General features: G+C 46.9%; 1 protein-coding gene across 1 annotated transcript in view; it reads left to right on the top strand.

The window, feature by feature from the left end:
* Window positions 1-25,059, top strand: part of EIF3H (eukaryotic translation initiation factor 3 subunit H) — a 223,500-nt gene that overhangs the window by 192,326 nt on the left and 6,115 nt on the right. Inside the window, exon 6 of the mRNA XM_077493241.1 lies at window positions 19,050-19,170. Within this exon, the coding sequence (XP_077349367.1) occupies window positions 19,050-19,170 (121 nt within the window). The remainder of the gene's footprint in view (window positions 1-19,049; window positions 19,171-25,059) is intronic.

Raw genomic sequence — 25,059 nt, 5'->3', positions numbered from 1 at the left:
CATAATCTGATACTTCCTCTGTAGCACTGGCTCCTGTCCCAGGTGGAGTGATACCAAGTGCACTTCACCTAGGACTTTTCCAGCAGCCTGGAGAGCAATGTCAGCAGAAGTTGGAAGAGGAAAAGGTCAGTGTGTTAACCACTTACGGACCGCCCGCCTCAGTTTTACTTTGACTGAAGGAGGATATTGTTATGGCAGCAGCTAGCTGCCATAACCCCGGTATCCCCTTCAGCAGGCGGTCCGCTACAAGATAGGTGGTCTCTGTGGAGGATTTGCCACAAGATCACTTTCATCTGTGACAGAAGAAGCCTCTCCCTCTGTGGTCCGGTGCCCTCTGCTGCTTACTGGAGCCGCAGCGGCGGAGGCGATCCGGTCCTTTCACTGGCTGTGGCATGGAGACGAGTGAGGGTAAGATGGCCCCCACCCGTCTCCATACAATTGCTGGATGGAAGCGACGTCAAAATGTCACTTCCGCCCATAGCTCTTAAAGAGCAATTTTTTTAAAATAATTTTTTTAAATTAATATTTTTTATTGCATTTTAGTCTAAATATTAGATCTGAGGTCTTTTTGACTGCAGATCTCATATTTAAGAGGTCCTGTCACGCTGCTTTTTTCTATTACAAGGGATGTCCCTTGGGCCAAAGACTTCTATTATATCATTCAGGTTCGGTGTGCTTTCAGAAAGTGCACCACACCCGCAAGTTGCAATAGAAGTCTATTGTTCCGTTTAGCTAACCCGCAGGAAAGCCGCAAGTGCACCGTGTAAAATCAGCCTGATAACTTTTTATAAGTCCTAATATGCCCGTGGCAAAAGTGCAGTGTATGGGTTTAAAACACTGACCTTGTGGGTAAAGTGCATCATTGTGAAAGCAGCCTTAAAACTGCCTCAGACAGTAATGACTCCTTTGCATTTGCGTTTTGGGGGGGGGGGGGGGGGTAAAACGCCATAGTTCATTGTGGACCGCGTTTGGTAATCAAATCACTTAAAGTGGTTGTGCTGTGCGGTGCAAATCGCATGCAGTGATTACAACCACTTTAACCTACAGGTAAGCTTAGATTAAGGCTTACCTGTAGGTGCAAGAAATCTCTCCCAAACCTAAAAGGTTTAGGAGATCTTTGCAGAAATATCACCGATGTCTACGGTGCATGCGCCGTAGACATTGGGTGCAGGCGTGCCGTTTCTAAAGGTGATCATGCCGTTAGTGGCGGCACTAGCAGGCATATGCAGGGGTGACGTCATGGCTGTTCCGGCCAGTCGCTGTGCCGGAGCAGCGATAATCCGGAAGACACGCAGAGTCAACATGTCAGCAACGGAGGAAGTGAACGAGGGTCGCTTTTGGGGGCTTTGATCTCAGGTAAGTAATTCATAATGAGCTAGTATGCTATGCATACTAGCTCATTATGCCTTTGTCCTGCTGGGTGTTTACTTTTTAAGCGGCTCTCACTTTTCAAAAGTTTGGGCACCCCTGGTGTAAAACAAAAATGCTTTTTTTTTTTTTTTTTTTTTTTTGTGCGGTGACTGTCACTTTAATGCTGTATGATTATTGCAGGCAGCACACATCTCTCTCCATTTTCCTTACATGCGCTCGAGAATTGAACACGCAGTTTAAATAAAGTGGAAAGGATGTGAAATGCAAGACTATTATGTTGGCATCGAAGGTAACAAAAAAAAAAAAAAAGCAGAAACCTTTATTGTGCTTCCAATATGCTGCGTCCATCATAAAGAGCATTTTTCTTTTTAATGGCCTTAATTTGCTTTTAAGTAACTGCTATATTGCTTTGGAAATTGTCCATTCTGTAATTGTCATTTCATAATTATGTATATAATTTTTTTTATATATAAGCAGCCATTACAGCTATCACCGAAAAGATTGTGGTGTGTGTGGAAAAGTGCTGTCCCTTTTTTATAGGAGTGGGGGCGTATCGCACAGATCTGTGGAAAAAGGGCCCCGTGCTCTTGGATCATACTTATCAGTTACTTCATGTCTCGCAGCACATCTGTTTTAGCTATCTGTTTCCAGGCCTCCGTTTCCCTGACGACGGAAGCAAACACTGCATTACCGCAAGTTCTAACAATAACTGCCTGTTCCACGGCCCAAGTCCCAGAGATTCATATAAAATCCGCTCATGCAGCTCGCCTTCTTTCAGAGAGTTGGTGTCGTAAAAAAAAAAAAAAAAAGTCATCTATGGCTGTGGTACACAAGGGGAATTTTCAAGTCCTATGCTCAGAGCTCACTCCTTGTACCTTGTCACTTTTGTGTGTATGTATATATATTTTTTTTTTGACTGACAAACACTGCTTCTGAAGTAGATGTTCAAGTTTGCGCTCCCGAGGATAGAAAAGGCAAATCCAAGTGGCGCAGAGAGAGCTGACACTGATGCTCGGTGCTGTAAACAGCTGCTGGCAATGCCATACTAGAAACTGATTTCCTAAGACACACAGCATCTCACAAAAGTGAGTACACCCCTCACTTTTTTTTGTAAACATTCTTTTAATGTGACAAGACTGAAGAAATGACACTTTGCTACAATGTAAAGTTGTGAGTGTACAGCTTGTATAACAGTGTAAATTTGCTGTCCCCCTCAGAATAACTCAACACACGGCCATTAATGTCTAAACCACTGGCAACAAAAGCCAAGTACGCCTCTAAGTGGAAAAAAAGGTCCACATTGGGCCCAATTAGCCATTTCCCCTCTGTGTCATGTGACTCGTTAGTGTTACAAGGTCTCAGGTGTGAATGAGGAGCAGGTGTGTTAAATTTGGTGTTATCGCTTTCACACTCTCATACTGGTCACTGGAAGTTCAACATGGCACCTCATGGCAAAGAACTCTGAGGATCTAAAAAAAAAAAAATGAATTGTTGCTCTACATAAAGATGGCCTAGGCTATAGGAAGATTGCCAAGACCCTGAAACTGAGCTGTAGCACGGTGGCCAAGACCATACAGCGGTTTAACAGGGCAGGTTCCACTCAGAACAGGCCTCACCTTGGTCGACAAAAGAAGGTAAGCACAGGCGCATGGCTGTCATCCCAGAAGGAAGCCTCTTCTAACGATGATGCACAAGAAAGCCTGCAAACAGTTTGCTGAAGACAAGCAGACTAAGGACATGGATTACTGGAACAATGTCCTGTGGTCTGATGAGACCAAGATAAACGTATTTGGTTCAGATGGTGTTAAGCATGTGTGGCGGCAACCAGGTGAGGAGTACAAAGACAAGTGTGTCTTGCCTACAGTCAAGCATGGTGGTGGGAGTGTCATGGTCTGGGGCAGCATGAGTGCTGCTGACACTGGTGCGCTACAGTTAATTGAGGAAACCATGAATGCCAACATGTACTGTGACATACTGAAGCAGAGCACGATCCCCTCCCTTGACTGGACCGTAGGGCAGTATTCCAACATAACAACCCCAAACACACATCCATGACAACCACTGCTTTGTTAAAGAAGCTGAAGGGTAAAGGTGTTGGATTGGCCAAGCATGTCTCCAGACCTAAACCCTATTGAGCATCTGTGGGGCATCCGCAAATGGAAGGTGGAGGAGCGCAAAGTCTCTAACATCCACCAGCTCAGTGATGTCACGGAGGAGTGGAAGAGGACTCCAGTGGCAACCTGTGAAGCTCTGGTGAACTCCGTGCCCAAGTGGGTTAAGGCAGTGCTGGAATAATGGTGGCCACACAAATTGACACTTTGATCCCAATTTGGACATTTTCACTTAGGGGTGTACTCACTTTTGTTGTCAGCGGTTTAGACATTAATGGCTGTGTGTTGAGTTATTTTGAGGGAACAGCAAATTTACACAGTTATACAAGCTGTGCACTCATTACTTTACATTGTAGCAAAGTGTCATTTCTTCAGTGTTGTCACATGAAAAGATATAATTTTTTTTTTACTAAAATGTGAAGATTGTACTCACTCTTGTGAGACACTGTATATACAAGCTTGTCAGACATTCCTCTGTCTCAGCGGAGGTTAGAAGTGGTGCAGTAGTCAGGATAGCTGTAGGTTCCTTCACCGGGAGACTTTCCCTATTTTAAGCACTGAGTCCCGATTCACATAGATGCGATGCGTGAACCAGCGCAATTCCAGTGCAGGTTCCCAAATTGCATGTCGCCTGCCACCATTTCACGCTTACATCTGTGAACTGCTGCGGTTGTCAGTGCAAAGTTATTGACGCCCCCAGAGAATCTCTGGATGTTGGCTGCTAATACGGTTGATGTATTATCGGTCATCTGAAATGAATGTACCGCTGCTGTCCCTTTTTTGTTTGGAAACTTTAACTGTGTTTAAAAAAATAAATTAAGACACCTCAGATCGGTTCACAGGAATGTATCCTATGCGATCCAATTCCAGTGCGGACCAAAGAAAGGTCCTTCACCATTTTGGTGCAAATGCAATCATACAATCTGGGTGCATTTGCATTGCATGTGCTCTGCACAGCAGTACGGTGCAAATCACATGCGGTGTCTAACATTGCACCAGTGTGAACCCAGCCTGTTTTTATATAGAAGAGCCAGATTAAATAACCCCATTTAAAATGTTTGAAAACTTGTGTGAAACAAAACTTGAATTGATTTTAAAGGTTGCGATTTAAAAGAGAAGTATGTTTTTTTTTTTTTTCCCCCAATCCTACTTGCCTAAGTGTATGCAACATCAGTCCCCCGCCAGCTCTAACACGGCCTATTGATTGATACTCGCTGAGCCAGAGAGCTGGTGACTGTGCTCTGCCCACCTCCCTGTGCTCACTGGAGCGCTGGGCTGTGGAGGGGGCGGGCTCTTAGAGGCTCGCTAAGAGGCTGTGCTGGTCCAGGCATGTGGGCGAATCCCGACTTTATTGTCATGATCTTGCCCGAGCCTGAACCAGCTCTGTGACGTCAGCCAACAGAATGCTTCAGCTACTTTAATATAAATATATATATATATATATACACACACACACACACACACACACACACACACACACACACACACACACACACACACACACACACACACACACACACAGACATTTTTTATTTTCCATTCATCCCTGCTGGGTTGAACAAAAAAAATACTTTGGTGTTTCCGGGGTGTTATACTACCCTCCCCCAGAGTGACACTGCTGCTGTCCGAGTGCGTCTTTGTTGCTGCTTCATCCAGAATGGGGTTACTGGCCAGATCACCAGGTGAAAACCAAAGGGAAAAAAAACCTAAAAAGAAGACTAATGCTATATATTACATTTTTGCTTTTGGGACCATCGCCTTCCCATCTGGCCTATAATCAAATGGCAGCTGGGCAGGATCTCCCTCGTTCTGAGTGGATGTCATATGACATCTTTCCCAAAACCTGCCTCAGTGCCTTGGCACCATGTTACACCCAAAATAAAAAAAATAAAAAACGCATATAACCTTTGAAAACTGCCACCTTTTAACCGCTTGCCGACTAGCCGCTGCGGTAACATAAACAGCCCCCGCTTGCTCCCCGAGCTGATGCGAGTGCCCAGCGGTCTCTATCACTGCCGGGCTCCCGCCATCGCTCGGGGCATGCTGAGAACCGGGAGCTGTGTGTGTAAACACAGTTTCCGGTTCTCTGTATGAATAGATGATCTGTCTGTTCACTCCTCAGAGTATCAACAGCGATCTGTTAGTTTCCCTGCACAGTCCCATCCGCCCTTCAGTTAGAACATGTACTAGGACACACATTAACCCCTTCACTGCCCCCCCAGTTTTAACCCCTTCACTGCCAATGACATTTTTACAGTAGTCAATGCAATTTTAATCGCACTGATCGCTGTATTAATGCCAATGGTCCCAAAAATTTGTCAAAATTGTCAGATCTGTCAGCCATAATGTTGCAGTCATGATTAAAATCGCTGATCGTCGCCATTACTAGTAGATTCTATAACTTTTGTGAAAACCAATCAATATATGCTTATTGCGAATTATTATTTTTTTTTTTCAAAAAATATGTAGAAGAATATGTATCTGCCTAAACTGAGGGAAAAACATTTTTTTTATATATTTTTTGGGGATATTTATTATAGCAAAAAGTAAAGTGTTTTTTTTTTTTTGTCACACTTTTTTGTTTATAGCGCAAAAAATTAAAACCGCAGAGGTGATCAACAGCTCTATTTCTGGGGGAAAAAGGACGTCAGTTGTGTTTGGGAGCCACGTCGCACGGCCGCGCAATTGTCAGTTAAAGCGCCGCAGGGCCGAATCCCAAAAAGTGGTCTGGTCTTTGGCCAGCCAAATGGTCCGGGGCTTAAGCAGTTAAGACCATGATACACCTATATATGCACACGCCTGCCATTGCACCTGGATTCCATTGAACACAGTTGCAATGATTTTGAGGCTTGTTTGCACGAAAATAATAAGTTCCCATTTTTTTTTCTGTAATTGTGGGCGCGTTTATTATTTGTTTGCAAAAGGTGAATGTAGCTACGTTGTGCAATAATGGTTCTCTAAAGATCATTTTTGCTTGCCAAACCCTGAACAAAAACGAATGAAAGCCCCTGTTAGAACGGCAGTAAATTTTTATTCAAAGTACATTATTGACCATATACATCTTGCCTTAGCCTCTTTTGGACACAAATCCCCTTCTTTCATTTGGTTGGATATAATGAATAGACTTCTGTGGATAAACTGTTTAGTTGGCTCCCAAAAGCATCTGCTTGGCTCACGTATTTATAATATCCACCCATTATATTATGACATTTCGCTGCTCTGTGCCTATTGCAGCTGTGTATAGGAAACATGTTTCATTTAGTAGCGAGCTGATGTCCTCAGAGGTACATATGTCTAACATGGCTGTACATTGTTCTGTGGTGCGCTTGCTGTCCCAGTCTGCTCATTTGAATATTTGGCAATTTGAACTTATTTTCTTCTTAATATAGTTAAAACAGCCAATGGATATGGCTTGCAGACATAAAGGTTTACATTTAAGGGGGTTCTAAAGGCAGAATGTGTGTGTTTTTTTTTGTTTTTTTTTGTTTTGTTTTTTCTTTTCTTTCATGCTTTCTGCAATTGAGATGTGACTTTGTACTGTCAAGTTGCATTGCAAGTCACACTGGTGTGAACCAGGGCTTAAGGGTTTACAATCACTTTAGTCTGGGTTCACACATATGCAAACACAGACATTGCATGTGATTCGCATCGCATTGCTGTGCCGATCACATGCGATGTCTGTGCAATGCAAATTCAGCCATACAGTTGTATGGCTGATCTCGTATTCGATTTGCACAAAAAAAGGTGCAGGAGCCTTATATTTTTTTTTTTCTCCCCGCACTGGAATCTGATCGCATAGGTGTTCACACCCATGCGATCCGTTTCCTGCCCGAATTCACAGTTCGCACTGAAATCTGAACTGATCTAGGGGGTGTCATTTAGCTTTGTACTGACACCTGCTGTGGTTCGCAGAGGGCACTGTGAACTGCCTCCGTTGGAATGCGATGTGGGAACCGACATTGGAATCGTACTGGTTCCCACATCGCAATAGCGTGAACCCAGGCTTAAGGGGCAAAACGCCACTGTGAAATAATTCAACATATATTGCTGCGCAAGCCTTTTTTATTTTTATTTTTTTGTTAAAAATACCTTTCCATTTTAATGTTGAGCTGCTTTGAGTTTTTCCAAAAGTGCCAGAAAATCCAAATGTTGCAACTAGGGATACACCGATATGGGTATCTGTGCTGATTCCAAGTATTTTCACACGTACTCGTGAAAATGCTCCCCGATACCAAACCAGATACTTTGCAATGCGATTTGCCTCAATACAGAATAAATAGGCGTGAGTTGCACTGCAAAGAATGGCATGCGATTTTAACTGGAATGCATTGCAATTCCTGCCCGGATCGCATGCAATTTCCCCCACCGCTCCTGTGTGTGGTTAGAAAGTGCAATCTAGTGGGCACTGTATTAAAAAAAAATCTTGGAACCGATGGGCACTGGTGTTGGAGAAAAGGAGCACATACTGTACTGATGCTACTTAGAATTTTAGCGCATCGGTGTCGGCATTGTCAACCCATGGAAGGAAGATTGAATGTATTTTTGATGGGTTCATCAGGAATCCTTTTTTAATTATAATTTTACTGAAAATTAGCAATTTACAAGCCTCAAACAGAAAGGGGTATTTAACCCACTACCAATGTTTTACTGCATTGATATAATGCAATTATAATGACATTAACATATATGTAAATGGGTAACTATTACCAAATTATTAATTTATAGTGGAAGCATGTATGAGCAATTTGGATTTAACTGTTAATATAATCAATTAATCTGTATAGATCTGCAATGATATATTAAATAAGAACAAAGAATGAAAACAGAAATAAAATAGCGTAAAGAAAAATCCTTTATATTAGTAGTAATATAACGTAATGGTAACAGAAGTTCGTTGATAGTATTGTGGTTCCCAATGTTGAAGATCCTTAGGATTTCTGCAAACACTTGGTGGAGAAACATTGTTGATACTAGGAATCGGTGGAATTCTTAATCTGCCTAGAGAATTGTTCACATTTGCTTTAATGTACCATTCCGTATAAAGAAATTGTGTCATCCGTTGGGATATTTCTGAGTGTTCCATAAATCTTTGCCATCGCTTAAAGAACCTTTTTGTAGAGTTAAGAGCTTGTGTTAATGTGTCCATTTTTTCAATATACAGCAAGGATTTCAGTTCCTTTCTCACCGTAGTTAATTTGGGAGCAGTGCGCGATGTCCGGGATTTTAATATAGTTCTGCGAGCTGCCAGCAAATATAGTGAAGACCATGCTGGTATTGTAACTGGTGTTGAGGAGGAGGAAGGGCCAAAACATCCATAAAGGCAGATCATAGGATCCTTGTAAATCTTTTTTTACTTAAAGGAGAAGTCCAGCCTGGGCTCGTTTGGCTGGGCTTCTCCTCTGGGTCACAGGAATGCAATTAGTTTTGCGCTCCTGTGACCCATTTTCAGCAAAGAGTGGTCTTAAGTCCGCTCTCTGCACAGGAGTTAGTTCAGGCACCACGTCATCCCGGCAATGGGAGTCTGGATCCACCAGGTGCCTGGACTGACACCCCGCTCAGCCTCTCAGTGACAGCCAGAGATTGCAGCTCCCCGCCCCCTCCGCAGCTCGGCACTCCAGTGTGTGTGGAGAAGTGGAGTGCTGATGATTGACAGTCAGCAGCTCTCTACTCAGGAGGGTGAGAGAACTGAGCCATCGGTGATGTCGGATCACTCGGTTCTCAGTGTAGAGGCACCGGGGGAACGATGCAGCATCAGACCGATACTGGAGGAAAAAAATCCCTTCTCTTTTAATAATTACTCCTATGAGTCTGACACAGAAATGACAGGGAGTGGTGTGCATGCATGAGCAAGCCACACAAAAAATGAAGGGACTATACACTATAGGCTCGGTTCACACTAATGCAGGCCTTGTGTTCCGGTTGCCAGAATCATACTCTGGCTGCAGGACGTCCAGGGCTACCGGTCATTCTGAATGACACCTCAACCTGCAGCGCGATCACATGGGCGGGAAGCGCAGGGAAACCACAAGGTTTTAAAAGACAATGGGGTTTCCCTGTGGCCTCATTTTTAAAAAGATGCATGCACTTTTTTTTGTTGTATGTTAAACACAGCACATCAGCCCATTGTAATGAATGGGCTGCCGTGTCCGAGCAAACGCAGGATGTATGGCCCTCATTAGTGTGATCCAAGCCTTAGAAGGATATTGTCTGTCCTAGTTCAGATTTTATTCCCAATCTTTTTTTTTTTTTCCCCTCTTTTAACCGATTTGGAACCCTCTTTAGCGTTCAAATAAAGAGTTCTTTGAAGTAAAAAAAAAAAGTACTATAGTACATTTTCAGTGTTTATTTTGTGTTTTTGTAGCACTAACCTGACAGCAATCTTTGATGCAACTCACTTTTTTGCTTGCGTTCTGTACTCGACTGCTGAGATGAAAATCAATTATTTAATAAATAACTTAGAGATGGCATTGCGTTGCATCATACCGATTTATTTGAAAATTTGCCAATATATGGCCTAATAATCGCCTGTTGAGATAATCGGTTGACCCCCTAAAACATAGAATTAAATGTGTAGGTCATTAATCGGATTATTTGGAAGACAATACGTCCACAATGATCGCTTCTTTTAAAAACCGAGCTACTAAGATGCTTTTTTCGCTGTGCTCTCCCCCCATTGAACCTCCTGCCTTGTATCCTGAGTGGTTATTGACCTTCAGAAAAAGCCGAATGTTTTTCTGCCGCATTTCTTGGTACATTTTCTCTCGCACAATCGCTCCTCCAGTTCAGGATTGACAAAAGCTGCTTTAGGCAGACAATATTGGGTAAGCTTTTGTTCTATTGTTGGCTGCAACTTTGCCGTTTTCTGTGTTCTGTGGAGGTCATATTTGGTGCAACAGAACTACTTTACACTCTGTCAGCAGCCAGATTGTATGATCTAAAAACAGGGGGCTGCCAACCGTTTCCACATTTGGGATACTCGCACGCTGTACTGAGGTATGAACATCGGACATTCCTGGCAAAAAAAAAAAAAATACAAGGATGGGCTGTATAGCACCTGCATGTTTGCATTTATGCATACACAAACATAAGTCTTCTAGATAAATATTAAGGAAGTTTGGTGTATGTGCATATATGTGCAAGAATACTGTCCGGCAATGCAGAATTATTTTATTTTTTTATACTGATGTATTATATTTCTGCACCTGTGTACAAGCACATTGAAAACGGTGGTCTTTATTTATGTCCGTTTAAAAAAAAATTGCTGTATCCCTAAAGACGTTGCATTTTTAGGCGGCAGTGTAATAGGCGCCTAAAGCCTAGTACATGCGATCAAAAAATCATGCTATGAATACCACTTTGAAGCGATCGTACAACAATCTGATCGTTGGTACACAGCTTTCGAGAGCCGATGAGGAAATTTCTTGATGGGACAAGCACAAATTTTTTTTTTACGATGCCCGATTGGTACGATTTTCATTTAATCAGTACAGCTTTTGTCTGAAAAATTTTTTACAATAATTTTCGTAACATTAGTAACCTCTTCGTTTTCGATATGAGATTAGCATGCAAAAAAAGGACGATCATTCCGATAATCTCATTGTGTGTACCAGGCTTCGTGTCAGTTTTCTTAGCATTCGATAACCGGCATGCCCATGAGCAGTAGGGCACTGTAGCTGTATACTTTTTAGGGATGCACCGAATGGGTTTTTTGGTGCCGAAACCGATACCGAAAATGAAAAATACACTAGGCCGAAAACCGAAACCGAAACAGCACCGATACCGAAAATGACTGTTTTTAAAAAATATTTTTATACAGGAGGTGGTCAGAGACTGGGGACATGGTACAGGAGGTGGTCAGAGACTGGGGACATGGTACAGGAGGTGGTCAGAGACTGGGGACATGGTACAGGAGGTGGTCAGAGACTGGGGACATGGTACAGGAGGTGGTCAGAGACTGGGGACATGGTACAGGAGATGGTCAGAGACTGGGGACATGGTACTGGAGGTGGTCAGAGACTGGGGACATGGTACAGAAGGTGGTCAGAGACTGGGGACATGGTACAGAAGGTGGTCAGAGACTGGGGACATGGTACAGAAGGTGGTCAGAGACTGGGGACATGGTACAGAAGGTGGTCAGAGACTGGGGACATGGTACAGGAGGTGGTCAGAGACTGGGGACATGGTACAGGAGGTGGTCAGAGACTGGGGACACGGTACAGGAGGTGGTCAGAGACTGGGGACACGGTACAGGAGATGGTCAGAGACTGGGGACACGGTACAGGAGATGGTCAGAGACTGGGGACACGGTACAGGAGATGGTCAGAGACTGGGAACACGGTACAGGAGATGGTCAGAGACTGGGGACACGGTACAGGAGATGGTCAGAGACTGGGGACGCGGTACAGGAGATGGTCAGAGACTGGGGACGCGGTACAGGAGATGGTCAGAGACTGGGGACGCGGTACAGGAGATGGTCAGAGACTGGGGACGCGGTACAGGAGATGGTCAGAGACTGGGGACGCGGTACAGGAGATGGTCAGAGACTGGGGACGCGGTACAGGAGATGGTCAGAGACTGGGGACGCGGTACAGGAGATGGTCAGAGACTGGGGACGCGGTACAGGAGATGGTCAGAGACTGGGGACGCGGTACAGGAGATGGTCAGAGACTGGGGACGCGGTACAGGAGATGGTCCGAGACTGGGGACGCGGTACAGGAGATGGTCCGAGACTGGGGACGCGGTACAGGAGATGGTCCGAGACTGGGGACGCGGTACAGGAGATGGTCCGAGACTGGGGACGCGGTACAGGAGATGGTCCGAGACTGGGGACGCGGTACAGGAGATGGTCCGAGACTGGGGACGCGGTACAGGAGATGGTCCGAGACTGGGGACGCGGTACAGGAGATGGTCCGAGACTGGGGACGCGGTACAGGAGATGGTCCGAGACTGGGGACGCGGTACAGGAGATGGTCCGAGACTGGGGACGCGGTACAGGAGATGGTCAGAGACTGGGGACGCGGTACAGGAGATGGTCAGAGACTGGGGACGCGGTACAGGAGATGGTCAGAGACTGGGGACGCGGTACAGGAGATGGTCAGAGACTGGGAACGCGGTACAGGAGATGGTCAGAGACTGGGGACGCGGTACAGGAGATGGTCAGAGACTGGGGACGCGGTACAGGAGATGGTCAGAGACTGGGGACGCGGTACAGGAGATGGTCCGAGACTGGGGACGCGGTACAGGAGATGGTCAGAGACTGGGGACGCGGTACAGGAGATGGTCAGAGACTGGGGACGCGGTACAGGAGATGGTCAGAGACTGGGGACGCGGTACAGGAGATGGTCAGAGACTGGGGACGCGGTACAGGAGATGGTCCGAGACTGGGGACGCGGTACAGGAGATGGTCCGAGACTGGGGACGCGGTACAGGAGATGGTCCGAGACTGGGGACGCGGTACAGGAGATGGTCAGAGACTGGGGACGCGGTACAGGAGATGGTCAGAGACTGGGGACGCGGTACAGGAGATGGTCAGAGACTGGGGACGCGGTACAGGAGATGGTCAGAGACTGGGGACGCGGTACAGGAGATGGTCAGAGACTGGGGACGCGGTACAGGAGATGGTCAGAGACTGGGGACGCGGTACAGGAGATGGTCAGAGACTGGGGACGCGGTACAGGAGATGGTCAGAGACTGGGGACGCGGTACAGGAGATGGTCAGAGACTGGGGACGCGGTACAGGAGATGGTCAGAGACTGGGGACGCGGTACAGGAGATGGTCAGAGACTGGGGACGCGGTACAGGAGATGGTCAGAGACTGGGGACGCGGTACAGGAGATGGTCCGAGACTGGGGACGCGGTACAGGAGATGGTCCGAGACTGGGGACGCGGTACAGGAGATGGTCCGAGACTGGGGACGCGGTACAGGAGATGGTCCGAGACTGGGGACGCGGTACAGGAGATGGTCCGAGACTGGGGACGCGGTACAGGAGATGGTCCGAGACTGGGGACGCGGTACAGGAGATGGTCCGAGACTGGGGACGCGGTACAGGAGATGGTCCGAGACTGGGGACGCGGTACAGGAGATGGTCCGAGACTGGGGACGCGGTACAGGAGATGGTCCGAGACTGGGGACGCGGTACAGGAGATGGTCCGAGACTGGGGACGCGGTACAGGAGATGGTCAGAGACTGGGGACGCGGTACAGGAGATGGTCAGAGACTGGGGACGCGGTACAGGAGATGGTCAGAGACTGGGGACGCGGTACAGGAGATGGCCAGAGACTGGGGACGCGGTACAGGAGATGGCCAGAGACTGGGGACGCGGTACAGGAGATGGCCAGAGACTGGGGACGCGGTACAGGAGATGGTCAGAGACTGGGGACGCGGTACAGGAGATGGTCAGAGACTGGGGACGCGGTACAGGAGATGGTCAGAGACTGGGGACGCGGTACAGGAGATGGTCAGAGACTGGGGACGCGGTACAGGAGATGGTCAGAGACTGGGAACGCGGTACAGGAGATGGTCAGAGACTGGGGACGCGGTACAGGAGATGGTCAGAGACTGGGGACGCGGTACAGGAGATGGTCAGAGACTGGGGACGCGGTACAGGAGATGGTCCGAGACTGGGGACGCGGTACAGGAGATGGTCCGAGACTGGGGACGCGGTACAGGAGATGGTCCGAGACTGGGGACGCGGTACAGGAGATGGTCCGAGACTGGGGACGCGGTACAGGAGATGGTCCGAGACTGGGGACGCGGTACAGGAGATGGTCCGAGACTGGGGACGCGGTACAGGAGATGGTCCGAGACTGGGGACGTGGTACAGGAGATGGTCCGAGACTGGGGACGTGGTACAGGAGATGGTCCGAGACTGGGGACGTGGTACAGGAGATGGTCCGAGACTGGGGACGCGGTACAGGAGATGGTCAGAGACTGGGGACGCGGTACAGGAGATGGTCAGAGACTGGGGACGCGGTACAGGAGATGGTCCGAGACTGGGGACGCGGTACAGGAGATGGTCCGAGACTGGGGACGCGGTACAGGAGATGGTCCGAGACTGGGGACGCGGTACAGGAGATGGTCCGAGACTGGGGACGCGGTACAGGAGATGGTCCGAGACTGGGGACGCGGTACAGGAGATGGTCCGAGACTGGGGACGCGGTACAGGAGATGGTCCGAGACTGGGGACGCGGTACAGGAGATGGTCCGAGACTGGGGACGCGGTACAGGAGATGGTCCGAGACTGGGGACGCGGTACAGGAGATGGTCCGAGACTGGGGACGCGGTACAGGAGATGGTCCGAGACTGGGGACGCGGTACAGGAGATGGTCCGAGACTGGGGACGCGGTACAGGAGATGGTCCGAGACTGGGGACGCGGTACAGGAGATGGTCCGAGACTGGGGACGCGGTACAGGAGATGGTCCGAGACTGGGGACGCGGTACAGGAGATGGTCCGAGACTGGGGACGCGGTACAGGAGATGGTCCGAGACTGGGGACGCGGTACAGGAGATGGTCCGAGACTGGGGACGTGGTACAGGAGATGGTCCGAGACTGGGGACGTGGTACAGGAGATGGTCAGACTGGGGACGTGGTACAGGAGATGGTCCGAGACTGGGGACGCGGTACAGGAGATGGTCAGAGACTGGGGACGCGGTACAGGAGATGGTCAGAGACTGGGGACGCGGTACAGGAGATGGTCCGAGACTGGGGACGCGGTACAGGAGATGGTCCGAGACTGGGGACGCGGTACAGGAGATGGTCCGAGACTGGGGACGCGGTACAGGAGATGGTCCGAGACTGGGGACGCGGTACAGGAGATGGTCCGAGACTGGGGACGCGGTACAGGAGATGGTCCGAGACTGGGGACGCGGTACAGGAGATGGTCCGAGACTGGGGACGCGGTACAGGAGATGGTCCGAGACTGGGGACGCGGTACAGGAGATGGTCCGAGACTGGGGACGCGGTACAGGAGATGGTCCGAGACTGGGGACGCGGTACAGGAGATGGTCCGAGACTGGGGACGCGGTACAGGAGATGGTCCGAGACTGGGGACGCGGTACAGGAGATGGTCCGAGACTGGGGACGCGGTACAGGAGATGGTCCGAGACTGGGGACGCGGTACAGGAGATGGTCCGAGACTGGGGACGCGGTACAGGAGATGGTCCGAGACTGGGGACGCGGTACAGGAGATGGTCCGAGACTGGGGACGCGGTACAGGAGATGGTCCGAGACTGGGGACGTGGTACAGGAGATGGTCCGAGACTGGGGACGTGGTACAGGAGATGGTCAGAGACTGGGGACGTGGTACAGGAGATGGTCAGAGACTGGGGACGTGGTACAGGAGATGGTCAGAGACTGGGGACGTGGTACAGGAGATGGTCAGAGACTGGGGACGTGGTACAGGAGATGGTCAGAGACTGGGGACGTGGTACAGGAGATGGTCAGAGACTGGGGACGTGGTACAGGAGATGGTCAGAGACTGGGGACGTGGTACAGGAGATGGTCAGAGACTGGGGACGTGGTACAGGAGATGGTCAGAGACTGGGGACGTGGTACAGGAGATGGTCAGAGACTGGGGACGTGGTACAGGAGATGGTCAGAGACTGGGGACGTGGTACAGGAGATGGTCAGAGACTGGGGACGTGGTACAGGAGATGGTCAGAGACTGGGGACGTGGTACAGGAGATGGTCAGAGACTGGGGACGTGGTACAGGAGATGGTCAGAGACTGGGGACGTGGTACAGGAGATGGTCAGAGACTGGGGACGTGGTACAGGAGATGGTCAGAGACTGGGGACGTGGTACAGGAGATGGTCAGAGACTGGGGACGTGGTACAGGAGATGGTCAGAGACTGGGGACGTGGTACAGGAGATGGTCAGAGACTGGGGACGTGGTACAGGAGATGGTCAGAGACTGGGGACGTGGTACAGGAGATGGTCAGAGACTGGGGACGTGGTACAGGAGATGGTCAGAGACTGGGGACGTGGTACAGGAGATGGTCAGAGACTGGGGACGTGGTACAGGAGATGGTCAGAGACTGGGGACGTGGTACAGGAGATGGTCAGAGACTGGGGACGTGGTACAGGAGATGGTCAGAGACTGGGGACGTGGTACAGGAGATGGTCAGAGACTGGGGACGTGGTACAGGAGATGGTCAGAGACTGGGGACGTGGTACAGGAGATGGTCAGAGACTGGGGACGTGGTACAGGAGATGGTCAGAGACTGGGGACGTGGTACAGGAGATGGTCAGAGACTGGGGACGTGGTACAGGAGATGGTCAGAGACTGGGGACGTGGTACAGGAGATGGTCAGAGACTGGGGACGTGGTACAGGAGATGGTCAGAGACTGGGGACGTGGTACAGGAGATGGTCAGAGACTGGGGACGTGGTACAGGAGATGGTCAGAGACTGGGGACGTGGTACAGGAGATGGTCAGAGACTGGGGACGTGGTACAGGAGATGGTCAGAGACTGAGGACGTGGTACAGGAGTGTGCCCCATTGCAGCCAGTTGTGCCCCATTGCAGCCAGCCTGTGCACTGTGTGCAGGGAAGAGAGCCGCCTCCGCTGCCTGTTTGATAACAGCGCCGGGAACATCACAGCTTTCATTTCAATTGCTGTGTGTTCCCGGCCGTGCGCCGTCACACGCAGCCCCTCCCCCTTGTCCGGGCACTTTGATAGACAGATCATCCGTCCAATCCTGCGTATGATCTAAGTGCCCGGACAAGGGGGAGGGGCTGCGTGTGACGGCGCACGGCCGGGAACACACAGCAATTGAAATGAAAGCTGTGATGTTCCCGGCGCTGTTATCAAAAAGGCGGCGGAGGTGGCTCTCCTGCGCTATGATGGGCGTCACCGGGGGCGGGGGGCGGAGCCCCGCCCCCACCCAGGCCACGCCCCATTTTCGGCTCCATTATCAGCCGTTTTTCTCTTTCGGCAAATTGCCGAAAAGGGCATTTTCGGCCGATATGTTTCGGCGGCCGAAATTTCGGTGCATCACTAATACTTTTTATTATTTTTGCCATTATAGTTGTACTGCTGACAGCTTAAACTCCTTAAAGTGACTGTAAATGATCACCTTGTAAAGCAATCAATTCACTAAAAACTTCAGCCTCAGTGCGCTCCCCTCTCTCTTTGTTTAGTTGTACTCCCGTGCTTATGTATTCCCATCTCTTCCAATCAGAATGCTTAGCATGATTTCAGAATATGCAAAGCCAAGTGGCTGACCTCCTGTATTCATAGGTATCAGGTCAGCCGCTCAGCACAGGGACCTGGAAACAAGTGGAGATCAGTGGGGTAGCGGTGTCTACTTCAGTGATTTCCCACTCTCGGGGCACATACAAGCTGGACCAATGTAACTATGTAAAAATATGTCATGCCTGGAATTCCTCTTTAACAAACTTTATTACAATTTTGTGTTTTAATGAGAAATATCAAAAAACGTTTGTAGACATGATTATTGATCTGGGCGCCGTTTTTATTAAAAGGGTTTTTTGTGTTTACACCGTGGGGCATGTGCCTTGGGTAGCTGACCCCTGATCTAAAGTTTATTCCTTGGATTGCTCCTTAAAGCGGATGTAAACCCAACCATAAAACTGTTTAATTTACGGCACGTGCTGGAAATGTAACAATCCCATTGGTAGTGCTGTCAACCAAACTGTCAAACCATCCAATGGCCGGTGTCATAACTGATCACATGTGCAGCATCATGGCAGTTGTAGATTAAACAGAGGCCAAGATGACAGCTTCCTTGGCTGAAAGATTGGGGGGGGGGGGGGTTATGTACACTTTAAGGCCCCTTTCACACTTGTGCAACTTTTCCGGCGACTGTGGACGTCAGTCGCATAATTGCCAATGATAATCATTCATATCTGTGCAACTTCCAAGTAGTCCCTGCACTACTTTGGTTCTGACTTTAATGTGAGTTGAGGTCCATAGACCTCAAGTTTATGCAGGCATTCCCGGAAATCGAGGTGGCAAAACCGTGTGACTGAAGTCGCGGCAGTGTAAAAGGAGCCTTAGCCTCGTACACACGGTGACCATATCAGGTGAATGATTGTATGTTCTTTTTTGTTTGCTTGCTAGTCTCATATCAAAAATGAAGAGGTTACAGAATTTCTCGTACGACCGAATACAGCTTCTGAAGTGATGCAATGTATTGTAATGTATTCTTTTGTTTCCGAGCATGCGTAGTCTTGCTCTTCGAATTTTAAAATTTTTTGACATACAATTTACTGATTAATTCAAAAGCGTTTGTTCTGGTAGGAGAAACATTTCCGTTTTAATCCCTTTTCACGTGAACTGTTGTAATCGGCTCTTGAAAGCTGTGTACGAACGATCAGATTATCATACAATTGCTGCACAAGTGATATTTTTTTTTTATCCGATTTTCTGATTGTACTAGGCATTAGTGTAGCATAATATTTGTAATAATTATTACACATTATAGCAGACTTTCTAGTTTACATTGAACCGTTCAAGTGACTTACCGTAATCATGTGTTGCCTGCTTCTCTGAACCACCAGAAGATATTGCAGACTTTTAATTATTGCTGTATGTTTGTACACAGTAATCATCTGGAGAAGAGCCTTCAGCTTCTTATGGACCGGGTGGATGAAATGAGCCAAGACATTGTGAAATTCAACACACATTTGAGAAACGCCAGCAAACAGCAGCAGCAAAAGCACCAGGTAGGTCATCGGCAATCATTAAAGTGCAACGTCAGCCTAATGGCTAAACACTTTCTTTTTTTTTTCAACAATAAATAAGCTTTAAAATGTCTAGTCATAATTAATCAGTGAAGTATTAAGTACCCTCAAGTAAACTAAAAGCTTGACCCTCTTGCCTATTTATCTTTTCACTGACCTGGGAAAAGTAGCCAAAAACACTCCTAATTTTCCTGTTCTGGACACTTCCGCATCAGTGACACAGCAAATATTGAATTCTGTAGGTCAGCATAAGAGCCAGACAAAACGTTAACATGTTGTGATATATACATAATATTAGTGTGAACAAAATAATGTTCAATTAATATCAAGACCACTATACAGAAATTCTACAGTACAAAAAAGTGCACTGTTCATATACTAACAAAATAGGATAAGAGAAATGGTCCACAAAAAAATGTGCAAAGAAAATGTCACTGTAAGGAAACATTATAGGTCTCCTTTAGAGGAAACTCAAATACAGTGAACATAAATGTGTATAAAAAGCAATTAGTCCATGATGGAATAAGGGAAGTCTAAGTTAGAAGTATTGCTACATATCAAAGGGGGGAAAAAAAAGGGGGTACTTGAAAACGTATTTCCTCTGTCAACACCAGTGTTTCCCATCACCAATGTGCAAAAAATGCAGGCTTACCAGATGGAAAGACCACCTTATTCAGGATGGTCAAAAATGCATGAAAAGCTGAAGCCCAATAGTAACTCTCCACACTGGTTCCAAAACTGGTCAACAAGGCCACTCCTCAGATGGGCTCACCACAGGCAAGTATATGTGATCCAAACAGATAAACTTCTTAATGCAAACCACATAAAACACTTTTATTAATAAAATTGCACGTACAAATGTAGGCAAATGTGTGCATATAGAATTATTCCCCAAGGCAGCAAAAAGGTAATTTAAAAATCCCATTTGCGATTCCTGTACGTGATTATGTCATGTGGGAGGCTTACCTATGCGTTTCATCTTAACGGATGTATTCCGGGGCTAGAAATGACAGCCTGACAATGTTTATGTTTAAAATCCCATAATACACTGTTTCGCCCTGCTCTGCACATGCTCAGTTGCTCTTTTTAGGCACTGTTCTGACTTTGTAGAGGCCGATCTGCAGACAGACTAAAGATTTAATGTTGCTCTAGGCTTCAGCAAAATGGCCACCTCCAGCAAGAAGAAACTGGAACAATGCTGGAGGCAATTTACAGCACACTAGGGCTGAAATGTACCCCTGGAGCCTATTTTTCCAGTCCACTGTGTTTAATCTATAAAGGCAGGTTGTGTGTATGAGCAGGATGGAGCCTGCAGCAGGTGGTCCTGCATCTAAAGCAGATGGGTTCCCGGGTCTCCACTTATTAATAACCACGTGGGTTTGAATGGAGTAGGCATATTGTTCCTATAAGAAAAGAAGTACTAGCAACACCTTTACAAGCACAGGAAAAGGTCTTTCGTTATATTGTTTCTATATGCATTTTAAGGATTCATTTTCAGTATTGACTGGAGTGTACTTTTACAATGACCCCAGAAGAGTCTTGGTGGGGAGATCCTTATTGCCCCATTTTTGTTATGGTAGCATTGGGGTTCACTCTGCCTTGAATTAGGCATATTGTCTTGGTTAAGCCTGCTTGTGAAGATTTTAGGCCAAGCAAAACTGATTGGCCTATGGGTGACACCCCATTCCCTTTAGTGCTTATGGTGGGGGGTTTCGTATTGCATTCGGGCAAAAAAGTTTAGAGATTTTAAACCTCACTAAAAGGGGCAGGTTGTAACTTTTACAGTAGCCTTGTTCTACAGATGCCCCTCATTCCCCACTAATAGGGAAATTAATTACTCCATTGGGAACTCGGACGTAAAATTCCACTAACTAGCCAGGCTGTACATTTGAAAAATCTTCTGTCCAGACTCATGTTCTCATTTTATGTCCTTGGTTCCTTCCTCTGTCAGCTAATGAAGCGATCTCGCCAAAAGACCGTAAACTATTTTTTAGGTTTTCATTCAGGAAAACAACAACATTTAAAGGCACTTAGGAGCCAGGCAGACCTGCCATCATTAAATATGTTTACAACGTTATTTCTGAACCAATATCACTCAGAAGAATAGGATTTTATCGTAGGAAGCTGAAGGAAAAAGTTCATTCGCTCAGGCCTCATTTACTTCTAATTGCTTTGGTCCTGGTTCATTACAGCATAGTTAATATCCCCAACATCAATCAGCTAAATCCTAATTTGCTCCAGAGGAGTTTATTTCTTTAGAAAATGTTGTTTTGTTGTGTTTTTTTTCTGTTTTTGACTTGGCCTTTAAATGCCACTATTAAACAAAATATCGCTCATTTTATTCAAAATTGCTTATATCCTCCAAATAACAGCCATATTGCAATGGTTTGTGTATTGACCTTGTTAAAGCCGAACTTCAGGCAAAGCTAAAATACATAAAATAAAGTATATATTGGGACCCTATTGCACAGGCTTTCCAATCAGACCCACCTCCTATAAATTTTTTCAGGTAGACCTGATTTGGAGCTCCATGCTTGTCTGTCCTTTTCCGTTTGCCAAACCTAAATATGACGGATTGAAGATAGCTGATAAAAATACACAAGTCTGTCTACATTTGACCACCCAATAATCCATCACTGGTCTTCCAATGTCTGCTGTCAAGACGCAGACAAAAAATATAAAACTGGGCCATAGATGGAGTGATTTTCTTTTCTGCAACCACAGGGTGCAGGAAAGAAAATCTCTTAATTCCCACATCAACCCTGACTCCTTCCACGGAGTCCCTTCCACTGAGCCGTTGTATTCAGGACACAGTGATTACTGCTAGTGGCTGTAATAGCAATAATCACATGTAAAATCGGATAGGCTGGTGGTAGCTAAGTTGATCAATCAACTTGGGTACATTCAGCCTGCCCATACATAAGCCAAATCTTAGCTGCTCCTTGCTGGACAGGCCAAGATTCAAACCATCTATGACCAGCTTAAAAGGCTTGTATGTCACAAAAGTTCTATTCAACTCCGATTCATTGGGGAAATCTGTTCTCTACTGAGCGGACATGACCATGTGAAAGGAAACTAACACCAAAACTTTTAATGGTGTGTGTGGGGGGGGGAGGGTTTCCCTTGATTACCCATAGTGTGGACACAACAGGAAATCTCTCGGTAGTGAGGGCAAATCTCTGTCATAAAGTTATTACCAGAACAATGTCCCCATCGGAAGATTTCCTCTGTTCTTTTTCTTGTGACCAAAAATTTTCTAATTTTCCCTCACTTCAGAGGAATGATAGTAATTTTGTAGCATATAGACTTCACTAAATGAATACCACATACACTGGTTTAGAAATTCATTCAAGAAAAGCATTCTCATCGCTTCATTAGAAAACGAAAGTCTCTTTGACTCCACTATCATCAGAAAATCAAAATCATCATATTTGTTGCAGTGTAAACCTTGCCAAGCAGAGTATATGGTTCTGTCCCCCTAATATATCACTTAGAGGAAGTAAACCCTGATAAGTTTACTTCCTCTTTCATTCCCTGCAAAGGTAAAGCATAATGGACTACTATGCATCGCATAGTAGTCCATTATGTGTCACTTACCTGACACAGGAGCCAGCGAAGTCACTGCTGTCCCCTGTAGTCCGGAGCCTCTATCTTCTCGGTGGGTCTCGCTGCTCCGCCGCTGTCATTCGACGAAGCCACAATGACGTCACTCCCGTGCATGCGCACGGGAGCCGCCACTCATGGCATATCGCCGTTGCCTGCAGAGCGCTCAGTGCGCCTGCGCGCCGCTGTCTATGGCGCATGCACCCGTAGACCGCAGTGCCTGCCTTTCAGCAAATATCTCCTAAACCGTGTAGGCTTAGGAGATATTTCTTGGACCTACAGGTAAGCCTTAATCTATGCTTACCTGTAGGTCAAAGTGTTTTGTAAGGGTTTACAACCACTTTAAACCAGGCAATGTTGGTGGACAGGTCAGACAGGGAGTCAAATATGCCTAGGCCCACCCACTGCAGCAAGTGGCAATGTAATTACCTCGCTGCTCAATGAAAAATAAACTACAGAAAGAAGTGAAGGCTGGTGGCCGGGGAAGCTCAATTAACAGAGACATTATTTTAGAATCTTGCAAAGACTAAGAAATTGAAGGTAAAAGAAGACCCTTACCAATTATAACCAAGTAGTTCTGCTTGCAGTTCCGATTTAAATAATATCCTAACGGTTTTTGATAATGTAACGATACCTTGTGACCCCCTGCATGGGTCTCTTCCCTATTAATAGCCAGATGGTGACTGTGCTGTTGTACGTCTGTATTGTCTTTGTTTCGTTCTGAAAAAAAAAAAAAGAGAGATTGTACAACCAGATTATATTGTGTGTGGTGAGCTCGGAAAAAGAGAAATGAACACCCTACACCTTTCCCCACCTAAGCCTCTCCCCGTCCTAGGACTGGGTTGGGTGGGTGTGTTTGGGAGCAGATTGGTCACCTCTTGAATTTTTCCTGTGGTGGTGAACTAACCATGCAAGTGTGCGCAGTAGTTGAACCCTGAGTGCCCCAGTCCTAGGGCTTAATGCTGCTTTGCAAGATATGGGAAGATCATAAATAATCTGGTATTTATACTAAACACCCCACTCATTATATTTTTTAAATGTATAATAGTTTTTTTTTTTTTTTTATATTTTTATTAGACTAGCTTAGGATTTATCCAAAAAAGTAAATTTCTGCTTTGCTATACGCAATCCTTTGCTCTTGTCACCAGGGGCTCCATCATTTTTCTATAGTATAACCACGTATGTTTTGTAGATAGCTGGTTGTATAAAATCCCTGCCTCACGAAAGAGAATATTGAACTGCACGATGCTTGAAATAATCCGCCATCTGTGACATATAATAAATAGAATATTGAAAATGAGCATTAATACCGCGCATCACAGAGCAGGTGCTGGAGAGGCTCCCACCAGTCCTTGCGCAGCCAATTTCTCCTGCCTAATGCCTGTCACAGCCTTGTAGAGTGCCGGTGTTTCCCGCAATAAATGCCTGTCTCATCCTGTGGCCAGCATGCAAATAATAAGCATTTATGGGATCCTCGCAGAGCCCGGCCGAGCCGAATCCCTCCAGGAGCAGCCGAGTAAAGTAAATTTAAATCATTATTGAAGGTAATTAAAAGATCAAACTTAATTTTGTAAGAGGTGAGGAACCTGTTTTACTGCTCTGTTAGCTGGAAGATCTAATGCAGACGCTGTTACTGCTGCCTGGAGCGCACCCAAGACCTCTCTCAGTATTCAAAACCGCTTACATTTGAATTTTTTTTTTTAACCTTTTCACATAAAGCAAATATTGAGGTGTTTAACGGTGAAACCTATTTGGTTCACATTGGGGTTTACTTTCCCTTTTAAGGCTTAGGATGCTTAAAGCAAAATGTATCGTAAAGCTCTGCTGAAGCTTAAAGGAGAAGTATAGCCAAAGCTATTGTGGCTGTACTTCCTATTGATCACAGGAGTGCTGTTCGTTCTGCACTCCTGCGACCCATTTTCACGTCCTACAGCTGGTCCAGGCTCTGAAAAGATCATGACCATATGGTAAAGATTCCCCCGGATACCTGCGCCAGCAGCTGGCTCAGCCTCTGTGAGTCGCTGAGGGACTGAGCCAGCTGCGCCCGCTCCCTCCACAGCCCAGCCTCGCCCGCCCCCACCACAGCTCAGCCTCTGTGAGTCGCTGAGGGACTGAGCCAACTGCGCCCACCACAGCTCAGCCACTCCCGTGAGCACTGGCGGGGCAGAGCACGAACCAATGATTGACAATTGCGCCAATTCCCCCACACATAGAGATTTCTTTTGGTAGTGTTTGCTCATCTCTGCAATTTTTATTTCTTTTATTGAG

This window comes from Lithobates pipiens, unplaced genomic scaffold (genome assembly GCF_037356315.1).
Source record: "Lithobates pipiens isolate NorthernLeopardFrog02 unplaced genomic scaffold, aLitPip1_a1.2 Scaffold_19, whole genome shotgun sequence".
NCBI lineage: Eukaryota > Metazoa > Chordata > Amphibia > Anura > Ranidae > Lithobates > Lithobates pipiens.
The sequence above is the reverse complement of the archived record's forward strand: the minus strand, read 5'-3'. Positions and strand labels throughout refer to the sequence as shown.